This window comes from Triplophysa dalaica, chromosome 8 (genome assembly GCF_015846415.1).
Source record: "Triplophysa dalaica isolate WHDGS20190420 chromosome 8, ASM1584641v1, whole genome shotgun sequence".
Lineage (NCBI taxonomy): Eukaryota > Metazoa > Chordata > Actinopteri > Cypriniformes > Nemacheilidae > Triplophysa > Triplophysa dalaica.
In genome coordinates this window covers 4,515,344-4,533,154 of record NC_079549.1, presented here as the reverse complement: position 1 = coordinate 4,533,154, position 17,811 = coordinate 4,515,344, and the positions used below count along the sequence as shown (strand labels likewise).

General features: G+C 39.4%; 1 protein-coding gene across 2 annotated transcripts in view; it reads right to left on the bottom strand.

Moving 5' to 3' along the window:
* The window catches only part of col4a1 (collagen, type IV, alpha 1), a 50,536-nt gene that overhangs the window by 12,339 nt on the left and 20,386 nt on the right, over positions 1 to 17,811 (bottom strand). For both annotated transcript variants that reach the window (XR_008907289.1, XM_056754488.1), the window contains exons 2-40: positions 17,299 to 17,358; positions 16,511 to 16,600; positions 16,257 to 16,301; positions 16,133 to 16,177; positions 15,966 to 16,028; positions 15,825 to 15,878; positions 15,664 to 15,690; positions 15,422 to 15,499; positions 15,222 to 15,284; positions 14,917 to 14,952; positions 14,784 to 14,822; positions 12,934 to 13,026; positions 12,683 to 12,718; positions 12,476 to 12,535; positions 12,179 to 12,214; positions 11,978 to 12,022; positions 11,859 to 11,891; positions 11,580 to 11,640; positions 11,368 to 11,403; positions 9,880 to 10,026; positions 9,603 to 9,680; positions 9,397 to 9,480; positions 8,680 to 8,750; positions 6,786 to 6,977; positions 6,492 to 6,660; positions 6,321 to 6,407; positions 5,903 to 6,007; positions 3,851 to 3,948; positions 3,489 to 3,639; positions 2,919 to 3,032; positions 2,630 to 2,797; positions 2,439 to 2,528; positions 2,138 to 2,290; positions 1,266 to 1,364; positions 1,068 to 1,157; positions 738 to 877; positions 516 to 642; positions 328 to 408; positions 73 to 171 (exon numbers count right to left, since the gene is read on the bottom strand). Coding sequence is in view for 1 of the 2 variants with exons in the window: in XM_056754488.1 (XP_056610466.1) it covers positions 73 to 171; positions 328 to 408; positions 516 to 642; positions 738 to 877; positions 1,068 to 1,157; positions 1,266 to 1,364; positions 2,138 to 2,290; positions 2,439 to 2,528; positions 2,630 to 2,797; positions 2,919 to 3,032; positions 3,489 to 3,639; positions 3,851 to 3,948; positions 5,903 to 6,007; positions 6,321 to 6,407; positions 6,492 to 6,660; positions 6,786 to 6,977; positions 8,680 to 8,750; positions 9,397 to 9,480; positions 9,603 to 9,680; positions 9,880 to 10,026; positions 11,368 to 11,403; positions 11,580 to 11,640; positions 11,859 to 11,891; positions 11,978 to 12,022; positions 12,179 to 12,214; positions 12,476 to 12,535; positions 12,683 to 12,718; positions 12,934 to 13,026; positions 14,784 to 14,822; positions 14,917 to 14,952; positions 15,222 to 15,284; positions 15,422 to 15,499; positions 15,664 to 15,690; positions 15,825 to 15,878; positions 15,966 to 16,028; positions 16,133 to 16,177; positions 16,257 to 16,301; positions 16,511 to 16,600; positions 17,299 to 17,358 (3,343 nt within the window). In the remaining variant the exon portion in view is untranslated. The remainder of the gene's footprint in view (positions 1 to 72; positions 172 to 327; positions 409 to 515; positions 643 to 737; positions 878 to 1,067; positions 1,158 to 1,265; positions 1,365 to 2,137; positions 2,291 to 2,438; positions 2,529 to 2,629; positions 2,798 to 2,918; positions 3,033 to 3,488; positions 3,640 to 3,850; positions 3,949 to 5,902; positions 6,008 to 6,320; positions 6,408 to 6,491; positions 6,661 to 6,785; positions 6,978 to 8,679; positions 8,751 to 9,396; positions 9,481 to 9,602; positions 9,681 to 9,879; positions 10,027 to 11,367; positions 11,404 to 11,579; positions 11,641 to 11,858; positions 11,892 to 11,977; positions 12,023 to 12,178; positions 12,215 to 12,475; positions 12,536 to 12,682; positions 12,719 to 12,933; positions 13,027 to 14,783; positions 14,823 to 14,916; positions 14,953 to 15,221; positions 15,285 to 15,421; positions 15,500 to 15,663; positions 15,691 to 15,824; positions 15,879 to 15,965; positions 16,029 to 16,132; positions 16,178 to 16,256; positions 16,302 to 16,510; positions 16,601 to 17,298; positions 17,359 to 17,811) is intronic.

Below are 17,811 nucleotides of genomic sequence, written 5' to 3'. Positions count from 1 at the left end.
TGTGTTTGTACACCTTTCAGAAATTCCACATTCTTAGTTTCTTCAAACACCTTTACATCTACAGACACTAACCAGGTTCTCCTCTCTCTCCAGAATTTCCAGGAATGCCATCAACTCCTGCTTCGCCTTTGTCTCCATGTGGACCTGAAGCACCCTGTAGACCAGGATTACCTGGTCAAAAAACATCTCATGAGAATTTACAGCAATGACTGGATAGTGCCATCCAAATGCTTTCTGTAGCATCTATATTTAGTACAGTTGTAAAATGCAAATACACATTACCCAAACAACAAACCACCAAATACTTTGAGTGATCATATCGGTTACCTGGACGCCCTGGAAATCCAGGATCTCCTGAAGAACCAGGCAATCCACTGGCACCCTTCTCACCTGGCTTACCTGAAGTACCTGTTTAGCAATCAATATAATTCACAACGTGTATTATGTATTATTGTCTCAGTTATGTGTTGATAATCAATAAAAGGTATTCAAATATGTAAAAAAAAAATACTTGCCTGTGCGACCAGTCAGTCCTTGGTCTCCTTTAGGTCCTATACTTCCAGGAGTACCTGGAATTCCCATTGTGCCTTCCTGTCCCTTCTCTCCAGATCCACCCGGTAAACCTTTGGGTCCTTCATTTCCCTTAAAAGGTAAAATGTGTGGAGAGAAGAGAAACAAAATCTATAAGCACAGCAAATCAAAAGACTTGATGTTAACGTTCATGCAAAATCACGTACCTTATCCCCAGGGGGACCAGGGAATCCTTGTTCTGCCATGCCTGGGTCTCCTTTATCTCCTTTGGTCCCTTCAAAGCCCTTAAATCCAGGGTGGCCCCGTGACCCACTAGTACCTTTAACACCTTTTGGCCCCATTGGACCTGAAAGAGCACAAAAGGTTTTCTTAGAAATAGAGATGCACTGATATACTGGGCAATAATTGGTATCGGTATCACTCTAATGGGCTCTGGTATTGGTGGAGAAATGTAGTATTGGTGCATCTCAACGTAGAAACCATTGTTATGACCCTTACCCAGTTACATCATGTATGTAGAAGAGAAGAGTATGTACCCGGTAATCCCATGTTTCCTCTTGAACCAGGATCTCCGGGCTCTCCGGTATTTCCTGGCGACCCAGGAACTCCAGTGTCACCTTTGTCACCTGCAGTGGAAATGGAAAACTCAATTGCTTTCAATGTAACATCCCTTACACGAGTTTAGTAGTCACCATACTTTTATTTTGACTTGAAATGTTGCTTGGGGAACTAACCTGGCTGTCCAGGTAATCCTGGCATTCCATTTTTTCCCGCCATTCCAGGGTCTCCGTGTGTTCCAGGGTACCCTTTTGTTCCTGTAGGACCGGGATCACCTGACAAAGAACGTTGAAAGAGTTTACAGATCATTCCGTTTTAAAGGCAGTGTGGGTGATCCTGTCCAGAAACATTTTTGTCATGTTGGTTGGACATCTCTTCAAATCCTGATAACAATCAATAAGTATAGTGGTCAAATAATGTTTTTTAAATATACAGTATATCGTCTGTGAAAGACGATAAAAAAATGAATGCCCGATCAAAATGTTCTGGCCAAACGCTGTTAATGGTCATGTTTACATTTTCAGGCGACATATTTTGCACACCACTGCCCACTCTGTTCAGAAGACTTCATATGTCATCAGCGCTGCAGTGTGCTCAATTCCGCTGTGTCAATGTAGGGAGAATGATGGAAAAACAGCAACAATCAAACTTTTTCTGTGGATCCGACAAGTAAATCTTCAAAACGAAAGTCATTTTTGAAAAAGCTGTGACAAAAAAATGTCCCGATCATGAAAGAGGAAAAACGCCAATTATCATCGGTTCAGCTTTTACAAATGTAGGAAGCTCCGGCAGGCAAATGATCTGAAAGACGATACATGCTTCGAGAAGAATGTAATGGAATAAGTTTGTAATTCGTTACGTGGATTTACAAAATCGATTCAGGCGAATCGTATAGAGGTTGGGATTTCAATTTCGGTGCTTGCAGGCTAAAGTTAGCACCTTTCAAAATCAGCCACTCCACCATTTATCAATAAACACCGATCCTGAGGTCCAAAATTGTGCAGATTTTTTCTAAAATATCTAAAAAATATATCTATTCTAAAAATACCTCTTGCTCCAATGTCTCCTTTGTCCCCTTTCATGTGCTCCATGTCGAAGTCAGTCATGTTACCAGGTGGCCCCTGAAGACCAGTCTCTCCTCTTTCACCCTTGAAACCAGTCAGCCCTGGGTCTCCCCTGGGTCCAGTGGAGCCAGGGTCACCTGAAGGAGACAACAACATGATGATTTATCCTATTAAGTTCCTTACACTAACACACCATTTGAAATAAAAGTTGTGTAATTTACAGTAGAGAAAAGATCTACCACTGAGAGTTTCAGTAACTCTTATTCTAAATGTGCATTCAAATACCTCTTGGCCCAGGTGCCCCAGGGTCTCCAAAGGTACCTGGTGATCCAGGAGGTCCTGTAATCCCAATTTGTCCCATTTGGCCTTTTGGACCTTGAAATAAATAACATTCATACGTTTAATCAGCAACTGGTAGTTTACGGTGAACCTGGATTTGCCAGGACAGTTGCAAAAACATATGAAGAAACACTTACCACGCTCACCAGGAAAACCATCTTTACCAGGAAGTCCTGGTTGTCCAGACCACCCCTTTAAGCCTGGTAACCCAGGGACACCAGGGCTACCCTTGCTTCCTGGAGGGCCTGCCATTTCCAGACCAGGTTGTCCCTGTAAACCTTTCTCTCCCTTTATACCTGTCTCACCTGAGATATCATGGAGTCTTGTTAAAAACAAATTCGTAAAAATTCTGCATGTTTGTTCATACGCTATACACCTGCTAGTGTTATTAAATTAACATGTTGTCTACTTTGCTGGCATACTCACCGAGACGTCCAGGGCCTCCAGGTGGACCCATTGATCCAGGTGGCCCTGGATCTCCAGGCCCTGGAGGTCCTGGTGGTCCAGCCACACCATGAGGTCCTGGTGGTCCAAGGTCACCTTCAAACAAGAATTTAAAGCTATGATACCCCAGAATCTACCTCTCTGCGGTAACAATCTGTAACGCAGACTACTCTCCCAGAATAGGGTCCAAAAACACTTGGCATCACAAATACTGCACCTTATTGATTTGAGTTTTTAAGATTTTGTCTTTATCTTATACATTTTTTGTTTCTAAGTATGTGCAAACCTCTGGGATCGAACCCACGACCTTGGCGTTGTTAGCGCCATGCTCTTACCACTGATCTACAGGAAAGCTTTTAATAAAAAAGTATTGTGAAAATTTATATCACTGCCGTTCTTCTGAAATCTCGCATCAACTTTGACCAAACTGTATTTAATCATTTAAAATGTACAGTGGTTTTCTGTTTCCTGAAAAAACGTGAATTTATACATCTGAGGTTTTGGAAGGAACCCATATTTAAAGGAATTACAAAAAACAACACAGAATTTTACCTTTAATTCCCTGAGGCCCAGGTGAACCTGTACGTCCTTCGGTTCCAGGAACCCCTGGCATTCCAGTTTTACCCTTCTCTCCTGGAAATCCTGACACTCCTGGCTGACCTATGGAGCCTTTAGGACCTGGAAGACCCCTGCCGGGTTCACCCTATAGCAGATAGTGTAAAGTAGATAAAAACATTAACACTTTTCTTATAGTAATTTATCTGACATTTAAATAAGATATTTTTAAATATGTAGTCACTATACATCTTACAGTAGAAAGATGTATACAATACATTTTACTTAATTTTACTTAAGTATACAATATTTGAAGACATCCAATAAAATGCTTTCAAAGATGTTAATGACATCCGTACTTTTTGCCCAGGTGTCCCTGAACGACCAGGAAAGCCATCCTGACCTTGCCGACCAGGCTCTCCCGGAAGACCAGCGGCTCCTGGAATCCCAGAATACCCTAGCAAATGAAAAATCACATGGTTGAGATAAACAGAAAAAGGTTAGAGAATCATACCTTGATGATCATGTATGCATGTATTTGAACAGACCAACATGTACAAGTACATCTACGGAAAACACAAACAGGCAACATACGTTTTTTAAGTATGGCAGGGCCATAGTCCAGAGTAACTTTTTTTAAAAGGAGCACTGTAGCCCCTGATTCAATTATTTGGAGTGCAATCAAATAATTTTGTGGCACACCTTAAAGGGCAGCTATCCCAGAAAATGCACTTTTCAATGTTTCTTTTTGCCAGAAATTGAGTCGCCAGCATGTGTGCAGAAAAACCCTGTAATTATACAAATCCATCTATTCTCCTTTTTGTAATCTCTTTTAAACCACAACAGTGATTTAGAACAGGCTGTTGATGATCCCCTATCAATGTTATGTCACATTGATTTTCGCCCGCCGCTGACCGCTCACAGAATCCGCCTCATGAGCGTGCAGTTCCCCCTTCAGCCAGAGACATGCTGTCAGCCACATGTTCATACATCATTAAACAAGAGCGACGAAAATTTAAAAAAATCAAGGTAAGCTGTTGTTGGATGTAAAATGGAATATAAAAGTCATTATGTTCCATCAACGCTGGATCCCGAGGTATTAAAGATCGAAGGTCCCCGGCTGGATGATGGTGACAGCATTCGGGAAGAATTTAAGTTTTTCTGATCGACAAACCAACAATCCCGGTCTGTATCTGCGGTCTGGAAAGACTTAGAGAAACTAGCCGGGACATGTTGGAAAGGGCTCTGCTGGGGCTTCCGTACAAAGCACACCGCGTGTTGATGTAACAAGAAAGGTTGAAAAATAGAAGCTCTGGGACCCGATGGCCAGGAGGCTCGAGGTGCAGCGACCCGGCTCGTTGGTCAGGAACACCCAGTAGACCAGATTTCAGCCAGTCACCTTCCGCCAAATGTGTCTCCGGCTCCCGTGGTCGCTGCGAGTCACGCGGGTCAGTATATCATGGATTTTTCCAAATCAAATATTCTCAAGAGTGGATCAGTACCTGTTGTTTCGCTAACAAGTTTCATCCCCGCAAGAAGTAAGTATTACACACTGTTTTTAAATTGCTTTTTTTAAATAATGTGTTCAGCATGTTAGAAGCTGTTGTTTAAATGTTTGCTGAACATGAGACTTTTCATTGGTCCAAAAACAGGTGTTGTGTCATAACATTAGTGGTAAAACGCATCTTGCGACGACACTGACAGGTTGAACATCGCCTCCACAGAAAAATATCAAGGACTACTACTCTAACCCTGCCCAATTGTTTGTGCCTGACAATTCTGAAGTAACACAAGTGGCGCGAAACCAGATAGAGCGAGCAAGCAATAACCATGCTGTTAAAGATAACCTGGAGTGTTTGTTCATTGAATTTCTCTGAGGATTCCTTCGTTAACAAGGCAGAGATCAACACTGGATTTGTGGAATGACAAAAATGTGCCCAGAGCTTGATGGGCCCTAAGCACTATTCACATGAGATTAGTATTACCTGGGGAGTTCTAATCATTTATAATACTTGCAGAGGTTATCTGTGATCTTAAGCACGTGCATATCGGCATCTCAGTGATTTGGCGGTCTCATACATTAATTTTCAAGGTTCTTTGCACCGTTTTTGAATAATGGAGGCTGTTTTGAAGTGTTTTGGTATTATTTTTGGTGTTGGGTGATATCCACATCCATGCGCGAGTACTTGTAAATAATGCTCTCGAAAAGTCGCAGTCTGGAGACCTGTATAGTGATTACGTATGGTGTTCTACCAGTAACGGATATATAGGATACTTATATATCTGTTTAAATTTGATATAAACAGCATATTAGGCTACAGGACTGTTTCTCTGTTAAAAGTATTTCCACTTTTCCATTTCCACATCTTCCAACATATTTTGACCGTTACAATTTGTCTCTTATAATTTACCTTTCGGACCCGGAGGACCTGGAAGGCCAATTTCTGGCAGCCCAGGATCACCCTTTTCTCCTGGAAATCCTGGAATCCCAGGTTCACCTGATGGACCTCTATCACCTGAGGGACAATTTGATAAAGCTGTCACCAACCAGCTCTGTCTCACAGGTATGCAGTTATCAAGTACAGTACATGTCACACATTAGGTCGGTTCGATGCCATTATCTTGACTTCAATATCGTACCAGAAACTTGGTAATACTATTTAAAATGCTGTTGTAACAAATTATTACAATGTCAGAGTATCAATGTATCAATTAGCAAAAAGATGATATAGGCCCAGTATTTAGAATATAACATATACCGATAGAAGTTTTTTTTCACTACTGGTGTAATGCAGACCCACGTGACACGTTCAAGATATTTGAATTTACCTTGAAGACCAGGTCTGCCAGTCTCCCCACGAGGCCCAGGGGAACCCTGAGGTCCAGGTAAACTTGGACTAGATTCACCTTTACGTCCTACAAGATATTTGGGATTATGGTTATTTCTGAAAGCACAGTATTAATGGGCAGTGCTTAAGTAAATGATACTCAGTTACACACCTGGTGGTCCTGGACTTCCTTTTGCACCTGGAAACCCTGGAGTGCCTTTTTCACCAGGTTCACCTGGCTGACCAATACCCGGAGTACCTGGAGGACCTCTCTCACCTGAGTGACCAGGTAGACCTGGATCTCCGTCAAGGCCACGTTCACCCTTTATACCAACTCTAGCCTGAACACCAGAAAAAGGTCAGATTTGTGTGTTTAAATTAAAATTACAGACTATGGGATTAAGCAAGTATTTGCAATATTTGTCACGTTGTCAGGTCCATAATTTCCATTATGAACTATACTCACAGGCTCTCCTTTGGGACCAGGTTGGCCAGGTCGGCCATCTATTCCTGGGATACCATCAATGCCTGGAAACCCTCTTTCTCCTGTTGTACCAGGTAAACCCTTATCTCCTTTCAGCCCTGGCGCTACATATATATCACCAGGCTCACCGTGAGCACCAGGGGAACCCATTAAACCCGGAGAGCCACCCTCACCCTAAAAAACAAAGATATGTATGGTTTCAATCTGGTTGGATTCTGAACTTCATTTGTAGACAGCATTTAGATCAAGCATTATTGACTTGAGTACATTTGAGTATTACATTAGCAAAGACCCCAGGTTTGATTCACAAGATTTACAAAAATACTGATAAATATATCGTATAACCTGAGTTCACACTAAGTTACTTCAAAACAAAAGGTCTACCAAATGCATTTTTGCAAATAATCACATGAGAGATCTCTTTGTAACTCAACAGTTTCTCCAAGACACGAATCATTAAATGAAGATCAAACAGGGAGGCGGGAGAAGGAACATGCACATACGTCAACCAGCTGGAGCATGAGTGAGAGAGCACTGCGTTCACGAAGTTCAGCCGTTTCGGTGAAGAATGTTCTATATACAGTGGATATTTAGCTAGATTTGGAGATCGTTTGAAAATGATAACTAAAAAAAATGTATTTAAATAAAAACAAAAATTCAAAATATTAAATTAAAATATTAAATTAAACCTAATTCAAAAATCTGATTTAAATAAGGTCGTAAAAGGTAGCAATGAAGTATGACATTTAGGGCCCTATTTTCATGATCTAAGCGCATGATCTAAAGCGCAGTGCGCAAGTGCACTCAGTGCATGTCTGAATCCACTTTTTCTAGTTTAACTACGGGAAAACGGTCGGCGCACCTGGGTGCATGGCTTTTTTTTTGGGAATAGCGTGCAATAAACCAATCAGAGTGTCTCTCAATCTCTCATTCTCTTTAAGAGCCTGTTGCACTCGCGCCATGGTGGATTCTCTATTTTCACGGCAGAATTTGCAAGAGCAATGACTGGATGCTTCTACAGAGATGAAACGCATCTGCTCATGCGTGAGGTTAAAGCGCAGATCTTCTACATGACAAACCAGAATTGTATCTTTATGTACACAATAATAATCCTTTACATTGTAATCATTTTTTTTATACTTGGCATGTTTATGTGCTGATCCGCTTTCCTCTGTGGACCCGCCCAGAAGTGCAATTGCTACTAATGCGGTCTTTAAAAATCATATATTTATATATTGCACCCTTGACTTTAGATTTTAGACCAGGTTTGAGTTGGTCTCTGGCGCAGTCTATTGTCAGTTCCTCAAAATAGTAACGCGCCAACATTGCGCATTAAAACACCTCTTTTTTAGACCAGCACGCCCATGGGTGCACGAATGAGTGCAAGTGCATTTGCTTTTTAAACAACGCGGCGCAGGACGGGAAAATAAGAAATGTGTCGGGCAGAAACTAGCAAAAACATTTTACGCTGCGCCTTGCGCCGCATTGCACAGTGTGTATGATGGGCCCTTGGTGTTTCAACTCAACAATCAAACTATCTCAAATCGTGCTTAGATTGCCATGGCCTCAAATCCATTCAAGCAGTACATGTTTATTTATTCTCAAACTGTTCTGAATTTTTTTTTTTTTTTTTTTTAATAGTGGTTCAAAGTACACGTAGTAACGCAGTACACTTTTTAGAATTTTCTAAATGTAAAATACTGATGAAACACTATTAATGATACAGTAGTATTGATCGGAAGAGAAAATACATTTTAAAATGTAGTTAAAGTGAAAAAAAAGACTTTCACTCGTCTGTCTGACTGCAGACAGTGGGAACTACCATTAGCAGAAACATTACTGCATTTTGCTTAATAACAATGGCATATGTTCTTACCGGATATCCAGGAGGCCCAGAAGGTCCTGATATACCCTTCTCTCCTTTATCCCCCACTCCTCCAGGAAAACCTAAAATAAAAGCATCCAGCATGATAAATAAATATGGACAACACATAACAACTCAGAGTATATCTACAAGATGAAAAACAATTTTTAAACAATGTTTTTGAAAAGTTTCAAGTACACACGACAGCAGTTTTAAAACGGTCTGCATTAAAAGGATCCAGGAAAACAAATAAAAATGAATGTTATCCATCCCAGGCCATGGATGTTGCGTTGTAAAGAAACATAACGTATCCTGCACACCAGAAGTGCCTTTAAAACCCTTGGTTGACTTAAATGTGTGTTTGTCTGACGAATGCAAATAATGTGTCTCCGCTGGTCTTAGTGGTGCAGTAAATCCCCTTCTTGCTGGAGAAACATTTATACATATGTCCAGCACCACCAACGCAGAGTTCCTGAGGACGCCATATTGTTTTGAGTATGCCCGCGCAAATATTTTTTTTGTTTGAAAAAGTGCATTATACACGGAGATGCAAAAACTTGCACTTTGAGACACATTTCAAACGTTTGGATTCCACCAAAGTGCTTTTGTCGTGTAAAGGAACAAATAAAAAGCATAAAAGTCATGTAAATGGGCTCTCAGTGTTCATTCAAACAAAAAGACAGGCATTAGGACACCTCAACATACAAAAATACAATAATTTCTTCTCACCTTGCTGACCCTTTGGCCCCGGGAGGCCCTGTAATCCTGGGCCCCCGAGAACTGTGCAAGAAGTGCATGTGTCGCCTTGATCACCTGATAAAATAGGAATTATGAACAACTTTTTAGGACAACAAATCAGCACTGAATTAATAAATAAATGCATGTCTGAATGACTGAATTAGTAAAAAAAATCAATGAACCGTTGGACACCTCACCTTTTTGTCCCACCTCCCCCGACAAACCTGAGGGTCCTGGAAGACCTGGAGCTCCTTTCTCAATATTACAATCTCCATCTTAAATAAAATAAAAATGCTGGTAACAAGCTGAAATGACTGCAGAATGTCCAATCAAATGAACCACCCTCCCCTCATGTGTATCTGTATCATTGACGCTTTCTAGTACATCATGCTAAGTCTGCTTTTTCCATGATGTTAACGATGAATGTTTATTACCATAGCACGAAAAAGTTACTCATATCTGAAGTAGTCTTACTGATCTCTCCTGGGGGTCCAGGTGGTCCAGGAGGTCCATCTGCTCCATCTGCTCCTCTAAGAGATTGACCATCAGCACCTTTGTCTCCCGGTTGGCCAATCTCTCCAGGGAAACCAGGAGGTCCAGGAGGGCCTTCAATATATCTGCCTGCAGCCGTCCGTGTATAAGAGAGAAATAAGAGGTGACTATTAAATGATACTCACATAACTGAACCCAACACAACACTGTAATAAATGCTGGGTTGTTTCGAACCCATGGCTGGGTCAAAAAGCGACAAGCCTATCCGTTGAGTTATAATTTAACCTATGCTGGGTTGTTTCAACCCATGGTAAGGTCAAATCTAAAGGTTTTCATATTCTATTAACTAGTGGTGGGCATAGATTATTTTTTTATTATTTTTTAAAATGGCTCATTTGAATTCTGCCGAAGGCATTCAGAATATGTGTGCTACCCAAATAATGACTAAAAGTAAGTCTTTGAGAACGGGTTTCTCAAGCCAGGTGGCGCATTAGACCAGGGGCTCATCTCCTGTTTCCAAAATGCATCACAAACTGCTTGAGAAAGCTGTTCTACTATGATAATTGGTGATGAAAATTAAATTATGTTCAATAAGATGAACTTGTGTTTACTTCCGCATTAGCTAAGGGATGATTTGCGTTTAGGTGGTACTTGAGACTGGAAGAGCTCCTACAGTACATTTACATTTAGTCATTTAGCAGACGCTTTTATCCAAAGCGACTTACAAAGAGTGAGGGAGCAACAAGCGACCTGTCATACAGGAGCCATAATACATTAGATCTCAATACAAAGTTACTGGTTTCAACTAAAGCTAGACCACTACCTGTTGAGAGAAAGTGTTTTTTTTAAACCAATTCCGCATTGCACAAGGTGCAAACAACCTTAGTCTTGTCGATGTTTCCATTGGGAAGCTTCTTAAAAATACATTTTCCCTTAAGCAACCCGGCGGCTTCAAAGCTGCATCCATGTTAGCACGTCACGTTTGATGTGGTAATTTCACAGTAACGTTATGTTGTGTTCAGACCAAACGCGAATGGCGTGTCAAGCGCGAGTGATTTATGTGTTAATGCAAAGAGCCAATAGACCTACTTGCTGCGCGAATCGCGCGAATGAAGCCCTGGTTATGAGATGATGAGGCAGCTTCTGCTTCCGCGAATGACGCGAATCACGCGAGTTGAAAAATCTCGTTCTCGCCCCGTACAGTGCAGTTAAGCTGGTATACATCCGTGCTAAATATCAAGGTGAAAGTCATCATAGCTTGCGTAGTATAGACCCAGCTCCCAACCCAACTTTGAGAATAGATTAACGGCGACATTTTTTTTATCGCGCGATAAGAGTCTCACTGCGTTAACGCCGCTAACGGCCCACCACTACTTTTAACCCAACAATAAGGTTTTTCCCTTTTAGACATAACCATGGGTTGGAAATAATCCAGAAATCTTTTTATATTAAATACTGTGCCACACTCACCTGGATTACCAGGAATTCCACGGTCCCCAGGGTAACCTTACACACAAATAAAACAACTCAATACATAAACAGGCTTTAAAATTTGAATATACAACTGTATGCTTTTTAATATGGGAGTTTTTCTCAACATGGTGGTTCAAATTAATAAATCATCTTAGACAAGCATCGAAACAGCTGTATACTTTACAAGAAATAATGTTGTTTAAGTTCACCTCTCTCTCCTTCTGCTCCAGGAAGACCAGGTAGACCAGGGGGCCCAGGCCGACCTTCACCCTTCAAAATAATTACTACAATTACTGATCCATAGGAATTTCTCAAGCCCATGAAACACTAAGTCAACGGTTAGGTGGTCATGAACATTTTTCGGTCTAGTTTTTGCAATGTGTTAAACCCTGTTGAGCCTTTCAAGTAAATATTCACTTTAAAGTATACTCTAATACTTATCTTCCAGAATAATCTTTTACTACACTTATAGATAGAGTAGTACTTACATAACCTGGTGGTCCTCTTTCTCCTTTGTCACCCTTACATGAACAAAAGCCATAATGTAGTCAGACAAAAGTCATTTTAGTCAGAGTGCTTTTTGCTTATTTAAGATTACTGTATTTACCTTTACGCCATCAGTTCCAGTATAGCCATCAAAGCCCCTTTCTCCCTATCAAAAACAAACATAAAAAAAAACTCATGCACTGTGTTAAAAGTATATGAAAAAATGATGATCAAAATAATAATAATAACAGATGGAAAACAGCTAATGGTTTTGCATTGAGATGAGAAGCAGTAGTGATTTAGCCAAAAACAACTATCCTACCTTTTCTCCATTCAGTCCATCTTTTCCCGGTTTCCCCTTGAAAAAAACAAATGAAGGTTCATATGAGCTACTCTAATAGGGCCCCAAAAAATCAATGGAAGTGATAGAAATCAATCATGCAAATGACAATTTTGATCAAAATAAGTATGAACAAATCATATCATTGACCATAACATGTTTTTCATTATGCCTCAACATAAACTGTGTTGAAAAATCGTAATGAATTTAAGTAAAAGATATCAAATTCCCCATTAGAGCATAACGGCATACTTTACTTAATTACAATCAGTAACTTACCTCAGGTCCTCGTGGTCCTTGCTCACCTTTGATTCCTGCTAGATGTTTTAAGCAAGACACCTTTGTGCAAAAGGGAACAGGTTTGTTATCAGATAAGATATATATGTCAATGGATATTTGCATTACATAAAAATGAATCTGCAGCATACCCAATTGTTGACATTATTTACACATACAGTATGTGACTGATTCTGTGTTACTACTTACTTTTTCTCCTTTATCTCCTTTATCGCCTATTTCACCCTAGAAAACATTCAAAACACATGGGCAAATGTGCCTTCGGTAAGAATTTGTTTACATTACAGGGAATTGCATTGTACACAGTAGGGTGCAATTATGTACCCAAAACAATACCACATTTTATGTTTTCTACCTGTAGAGTAATTCATTTCACGGTAATTGTCAGTGGTTAATTGCTACACAACAGAATGAATACTAGGAATATGATAACATCATACCGGTGGTCCGGGAACATAAATTGTCCTATCTCCACCTGTAACTTCATCAGTCTTTCCAGGTGGACCAGGGGGACCTTGTAAACCTCTTTCCCCCTTAAAGAAGAACGTAAAAAAAATATGACACTATGACTAAATATGCCTTTTAAGTCTAACACTAACTAACATATTAGAGACATATTCATACGAATTTTTAAGTTAATGAGTTTTTTGTGCATCGTTGGGGAGTATCTAGTTACAAGTAGCCACGCCACTAACTCAACTAACTACATTTTTCAGAGCTAGATAGTAGCTCAGCTCTGTTTTTAGTAGTGTAGCTTTGCAAGTAGTTGGCGGTGCCAGCAAAAGCTGCTGTTTGGGGAACCTATAAAGAACATGGACTGTATAAAATATGGACGAAGTGTCCGTGACGTCACCCGTAAGTTTGTGAAGAGTGAAATTAAGTCTACAGTCGGCACAGCCGGTCGTCGTCATCTTGGCATAGCGCGTCACTCCCGGATAATCGAAAATGGACAAATGGGCAGGACATTTGCTGAAACAAACCACGCCCGCCAAGATTTTACGTCGAGCTTGGTGGTTGACATTTAAACATTTACTGCTGTTTACAACTTACTTGCTGTTTACAACTTACATGCCCTTAATTATGCAGAATTTTAAGGTTTAATATAATCTAGACGGATGAGTTATAAAACAATTCACACCCTCACGGTTGTCATGGAGGGCAAAATTATCTATATAGACCAAAATATTTTTTTGTACCAGTCTGTAAACATGTTCTTTTCTACTTTAAAGTTGGCCATTTTAACATGGTGCTCAATGAGATTCTGCTCTGTTTTGGAGCCAGTCTCTAACGGGCAAGTCAATGAACTGTAGTTATAGTCACTTCCATGTTGGTTTCACGAGAAAGACCGGAAGATTGCCCCTTCAAGAAGCAGTTTCTTTTGGCTAGAAATCACAAACGAAAACTGCTCATTACTGCCACCTATAGCTATAAATATGTATTGCCTCTTTGCATTTCATAGAGAAGAGGATATTTAAGTAAAAGATGTACAGCAGTGGATTACTATTTCAGGTTCGAAAAATATTACAGGTTCGACACATGCATCCTTAAATACTGTTTAAATTTTAAGTGTATTGCATTGTTTGAAATCACAAATCTTTTAAATCGAAGTATGCTAGAATATTATAGTGTTTACTAATAAATAGTAGTATATTTTGTAATGATTACACTGTTAATGCATACTTCCTACAGTATTCTGACATGTTCACTGTGAATTTGTGTGAATTAATCTGTGAATATAAACTGGGAAATCCTGCAGTGTACTATGATAAGGATCAAAAACACTATAGTGGGCTATCTAGGAATTTTTCAACAGATTACTATGTAATATACTAAAGTAGTTCTATTGACCACTCCAGAAAACGTAAACAATGCTGGTCCAATGCTGGTAAAAAATAACTTTTTGGAAGTTTGAACTCACAAACAGAACACTGATAAGCAAATCAAAATGCTATAGAAATTTCTTTAAGATTTAATTAGGTAATAATAAAACCTAAAATAAGAAAATGTTCTTTCTAGAGGAAAAAAGTTCTTTAGACTATTAAAATAATATATTTTGTAGCACCTTTGTTTTTAAGAGTGTACGATTCATGCATTTTCAAATGTTTTTATGATCTTTAAAACAATTACTGTTCGGAATTAATTTTGTCGACAAGTAACTAAACCTTTTCTTAATAAACAGACATACAGAAATCGCAGGTTTCACAACTCAAGCTAAATTGTTACCACCACACGTCATGTCTCATGATTGAAAGATGCATTACGAGCGAGTCAAAATGTTCCCCAGCCTCACCCTGTCTCCTTTCTCCCCTTGAAATTGCAGCCTGTCACCCTGCAACAAAAACAGGCAACATTGGTCAGTTCTAGACACCAACATTGCCTAAATGTGTGTTAAAAGATTTAAGCATGTTCAATAAAACATTTACCGGCTCTCCTTTTTGACCAGGAATACCAGGCCTTCCCTTCAAAACGTAAAATATAACAAAATTAAAGATATGCCTAGGAACTGACTATAATCCAGTACAAAATTGTTAATAGTATGTTTTGGTTAGTTGACTGCTTTAAGATTTAAGAATATGAGTAGATGTTGAAATAACTAAAACAGATACCAAAGTTTATAATCAAAAAACAAATATTTCATAATGATTAATAATTTTAGCAGAAGACATCTAATGAAACATAACTCATTAAGAACTATTATATGTTTCCAGATTCTAACACACAGACTTACAGAGGGTCCTGTTGGTCCTGGAGGGGCATTTGGCCCTGGTGGTCCTGGAAAACCAGGTGGTCCCTAAACAAACAATACAACAATCGGATCATTGAAACAATTGATCATACGACAGCCTGCCCTACAACCTTTATCAATTATGCAATCAGAAAGTTTACATTTTCAAATATAACAAAAAGTTTTAACTCCTAAATTCTTACAGCTGAACCTTGTTGTCCTGGAAAGCCCCTGTCTCCTTTCTGAGGAATGGGTCCTCCGATAATACCACCTGGGTCTCCCTAACAGAGTGAAATATAGATGCAGACAAATTAAAATGTTCTTTCAGACATGAATAAAGAAATATGTCGATTGTGAAACTAAATGTTATTTGGATAAGCCAGTGTAAAATGCAGGTAGATGCACTCCTGTGTATTTGTTATATTTTTAAGGATGGGTTGCATACCTTTATTCCCTGCATACCTGGAAGACCCTGATTTAAAAAGAAATTCATCAGTCAGCTATTGCAGATATAATATAAATGTATGTAGTGTCACAATAGACTAACCATTGACAAACATTTGACATATTAGAAACATATGACATAATTAAAACGTATTTTCATACTGGTGGTCCCTGTAGTCCATGAACACCTGGAATTCCATCAAAACCACGCTCCCCCTGCAAACCACAAAACAAATCCACCGTGTGAATTAAATGATCACTTAAACACAAGTCTCACAAGAATCACCCCAAAACATTTTGTACCTTCGTTCCATTGCATCCTGGGATTCCTACAGGTCCTGGTGCACCTTCTTGACCTGGTAAACCCTTTAGCAGAAACATAAGCAGATGTTACAATGCTGATTTACTCTACATCCCTAAAACTGTTGTTAATCGATTATCACTATTCTCAAAAAAAAAACTCAACTTACTGGAATACCTGGACGACCAGGGAAACCAGCCACACCAGATGGGCCCTGTTCAGGACAAATCATTCAAACAAAATCTATACATCTGAATTGAATTGTATAGCTAAACATGAAATAAAACACTAACTCTGTTTCCTTTCGATCCTGGGGTACCTAGCTCGCCTCCAGACCCCTGTGAGAAAACATAATAACAGTGTTGAAAGAACAACAAACACTGCAGTATGATTTTCTGTCAAGCTGCTTGAAACAATGGGTATTGTTGAATTGTAAAATGAATTGGCCTTTTGCCCTCCAAGCATTCAGATAGCAAATTCTATATTCAAAATGCTGTTAACCAAAGTGACACCTATGGGCTGAAAAGATGCTCTTAGTATACTGTACCTTTGGTCCCATTGGCCCTTGGGGACCCTCGTGACCTTGTAATCCAGGAAATCCCACCAGACCAGGCAAGCCTGGGAGCCCTCTATCACCCTAATGATGAAATACAAAATAAATTTGACTTCATATAAAAATGTACCATATTTACTGATTTTATTCTTGTTGACTTTTATCAAAAAGTCACCCCTCATACACATTCTTTGCACATCACCTGACCTTGTGAAGGAATCTTTACTGTTACCATAATGTCACCACTAGATGGCGTAACAAACTCTTCTATGTGAGATTGAAATAATGAACTCAAGTGAACTAAATGTTCTTGTGTTGGGAGTATTAAAATGAATATATATGATTTCTAACCAGTACGCTTGATCCCTACCTTATATCACCCTCCTGAACTGACCTTAACCAACTGTACACCCTTTTTGCAACCTCCCGACCTCCAAATCCTACTACTGCTTGATCCCTACACCAATACAGTATGTTGCCTCCCCTAAATTCCACCTCCTTGGGACCCCACATCCCAAACTCTCTCTTCCCCCCAGACATTGATCCTGAGCCTTGCTTGACTTTTGACCCCTCACGCTGATAAGGTGGACACAATAAGGCTCTTGGACTTAACCAGAGCACTGAACAGGGCCAAGGCCTATTCCAAATAAATAGATGTACATCAGACATCAAAATCTATATACATGTTTAACAAATTATTAAAAGTCATTAAAGGTTTCTGACAGACTCGGTGGTTATAAAATAAATCTTTATTGTACAAATAAAAGTTTTAAATTACTAACCTTTGGCCCCTTAACACCAATGCAGTCGCATCCTCCACATGAAGACCCTGTGCATCCTCCCTGCAAAAAGAGGAAAAAGAAGGGAAATTCCGTAAAAATGACAACCATATCACGGAAATGTTTATACCAGCGGTTTTTACTATGGTAACAGAACAGATTTTAACATGTGAGATCTCTCTTCAAATTTGTTTTATTTTTAGAGCATGATTTTTCAGAGCCATTTTCAGGATTGTCACATCCATAACGCCACATAATCCTCATAAATGGACACAAGAAAATTAATATAAAGTAGCTGTTTTATTTTCTCTAAAGGGGATCCCTTCTCCATTCATTTGGCTATTATTGCTTCAGGATTGTGCATTTTATTTTATAGAAATCCTATAAAGTTTATCGTCTCCCAAAAATCGCATAATTTTTTTGTTGCATGTTTATTTCCCTTTTTTTATATATTTTTTTCATAGACTGACAGTTTTTGATGTTTAGACTCTATCAACAAAATATAAACAGATGGTT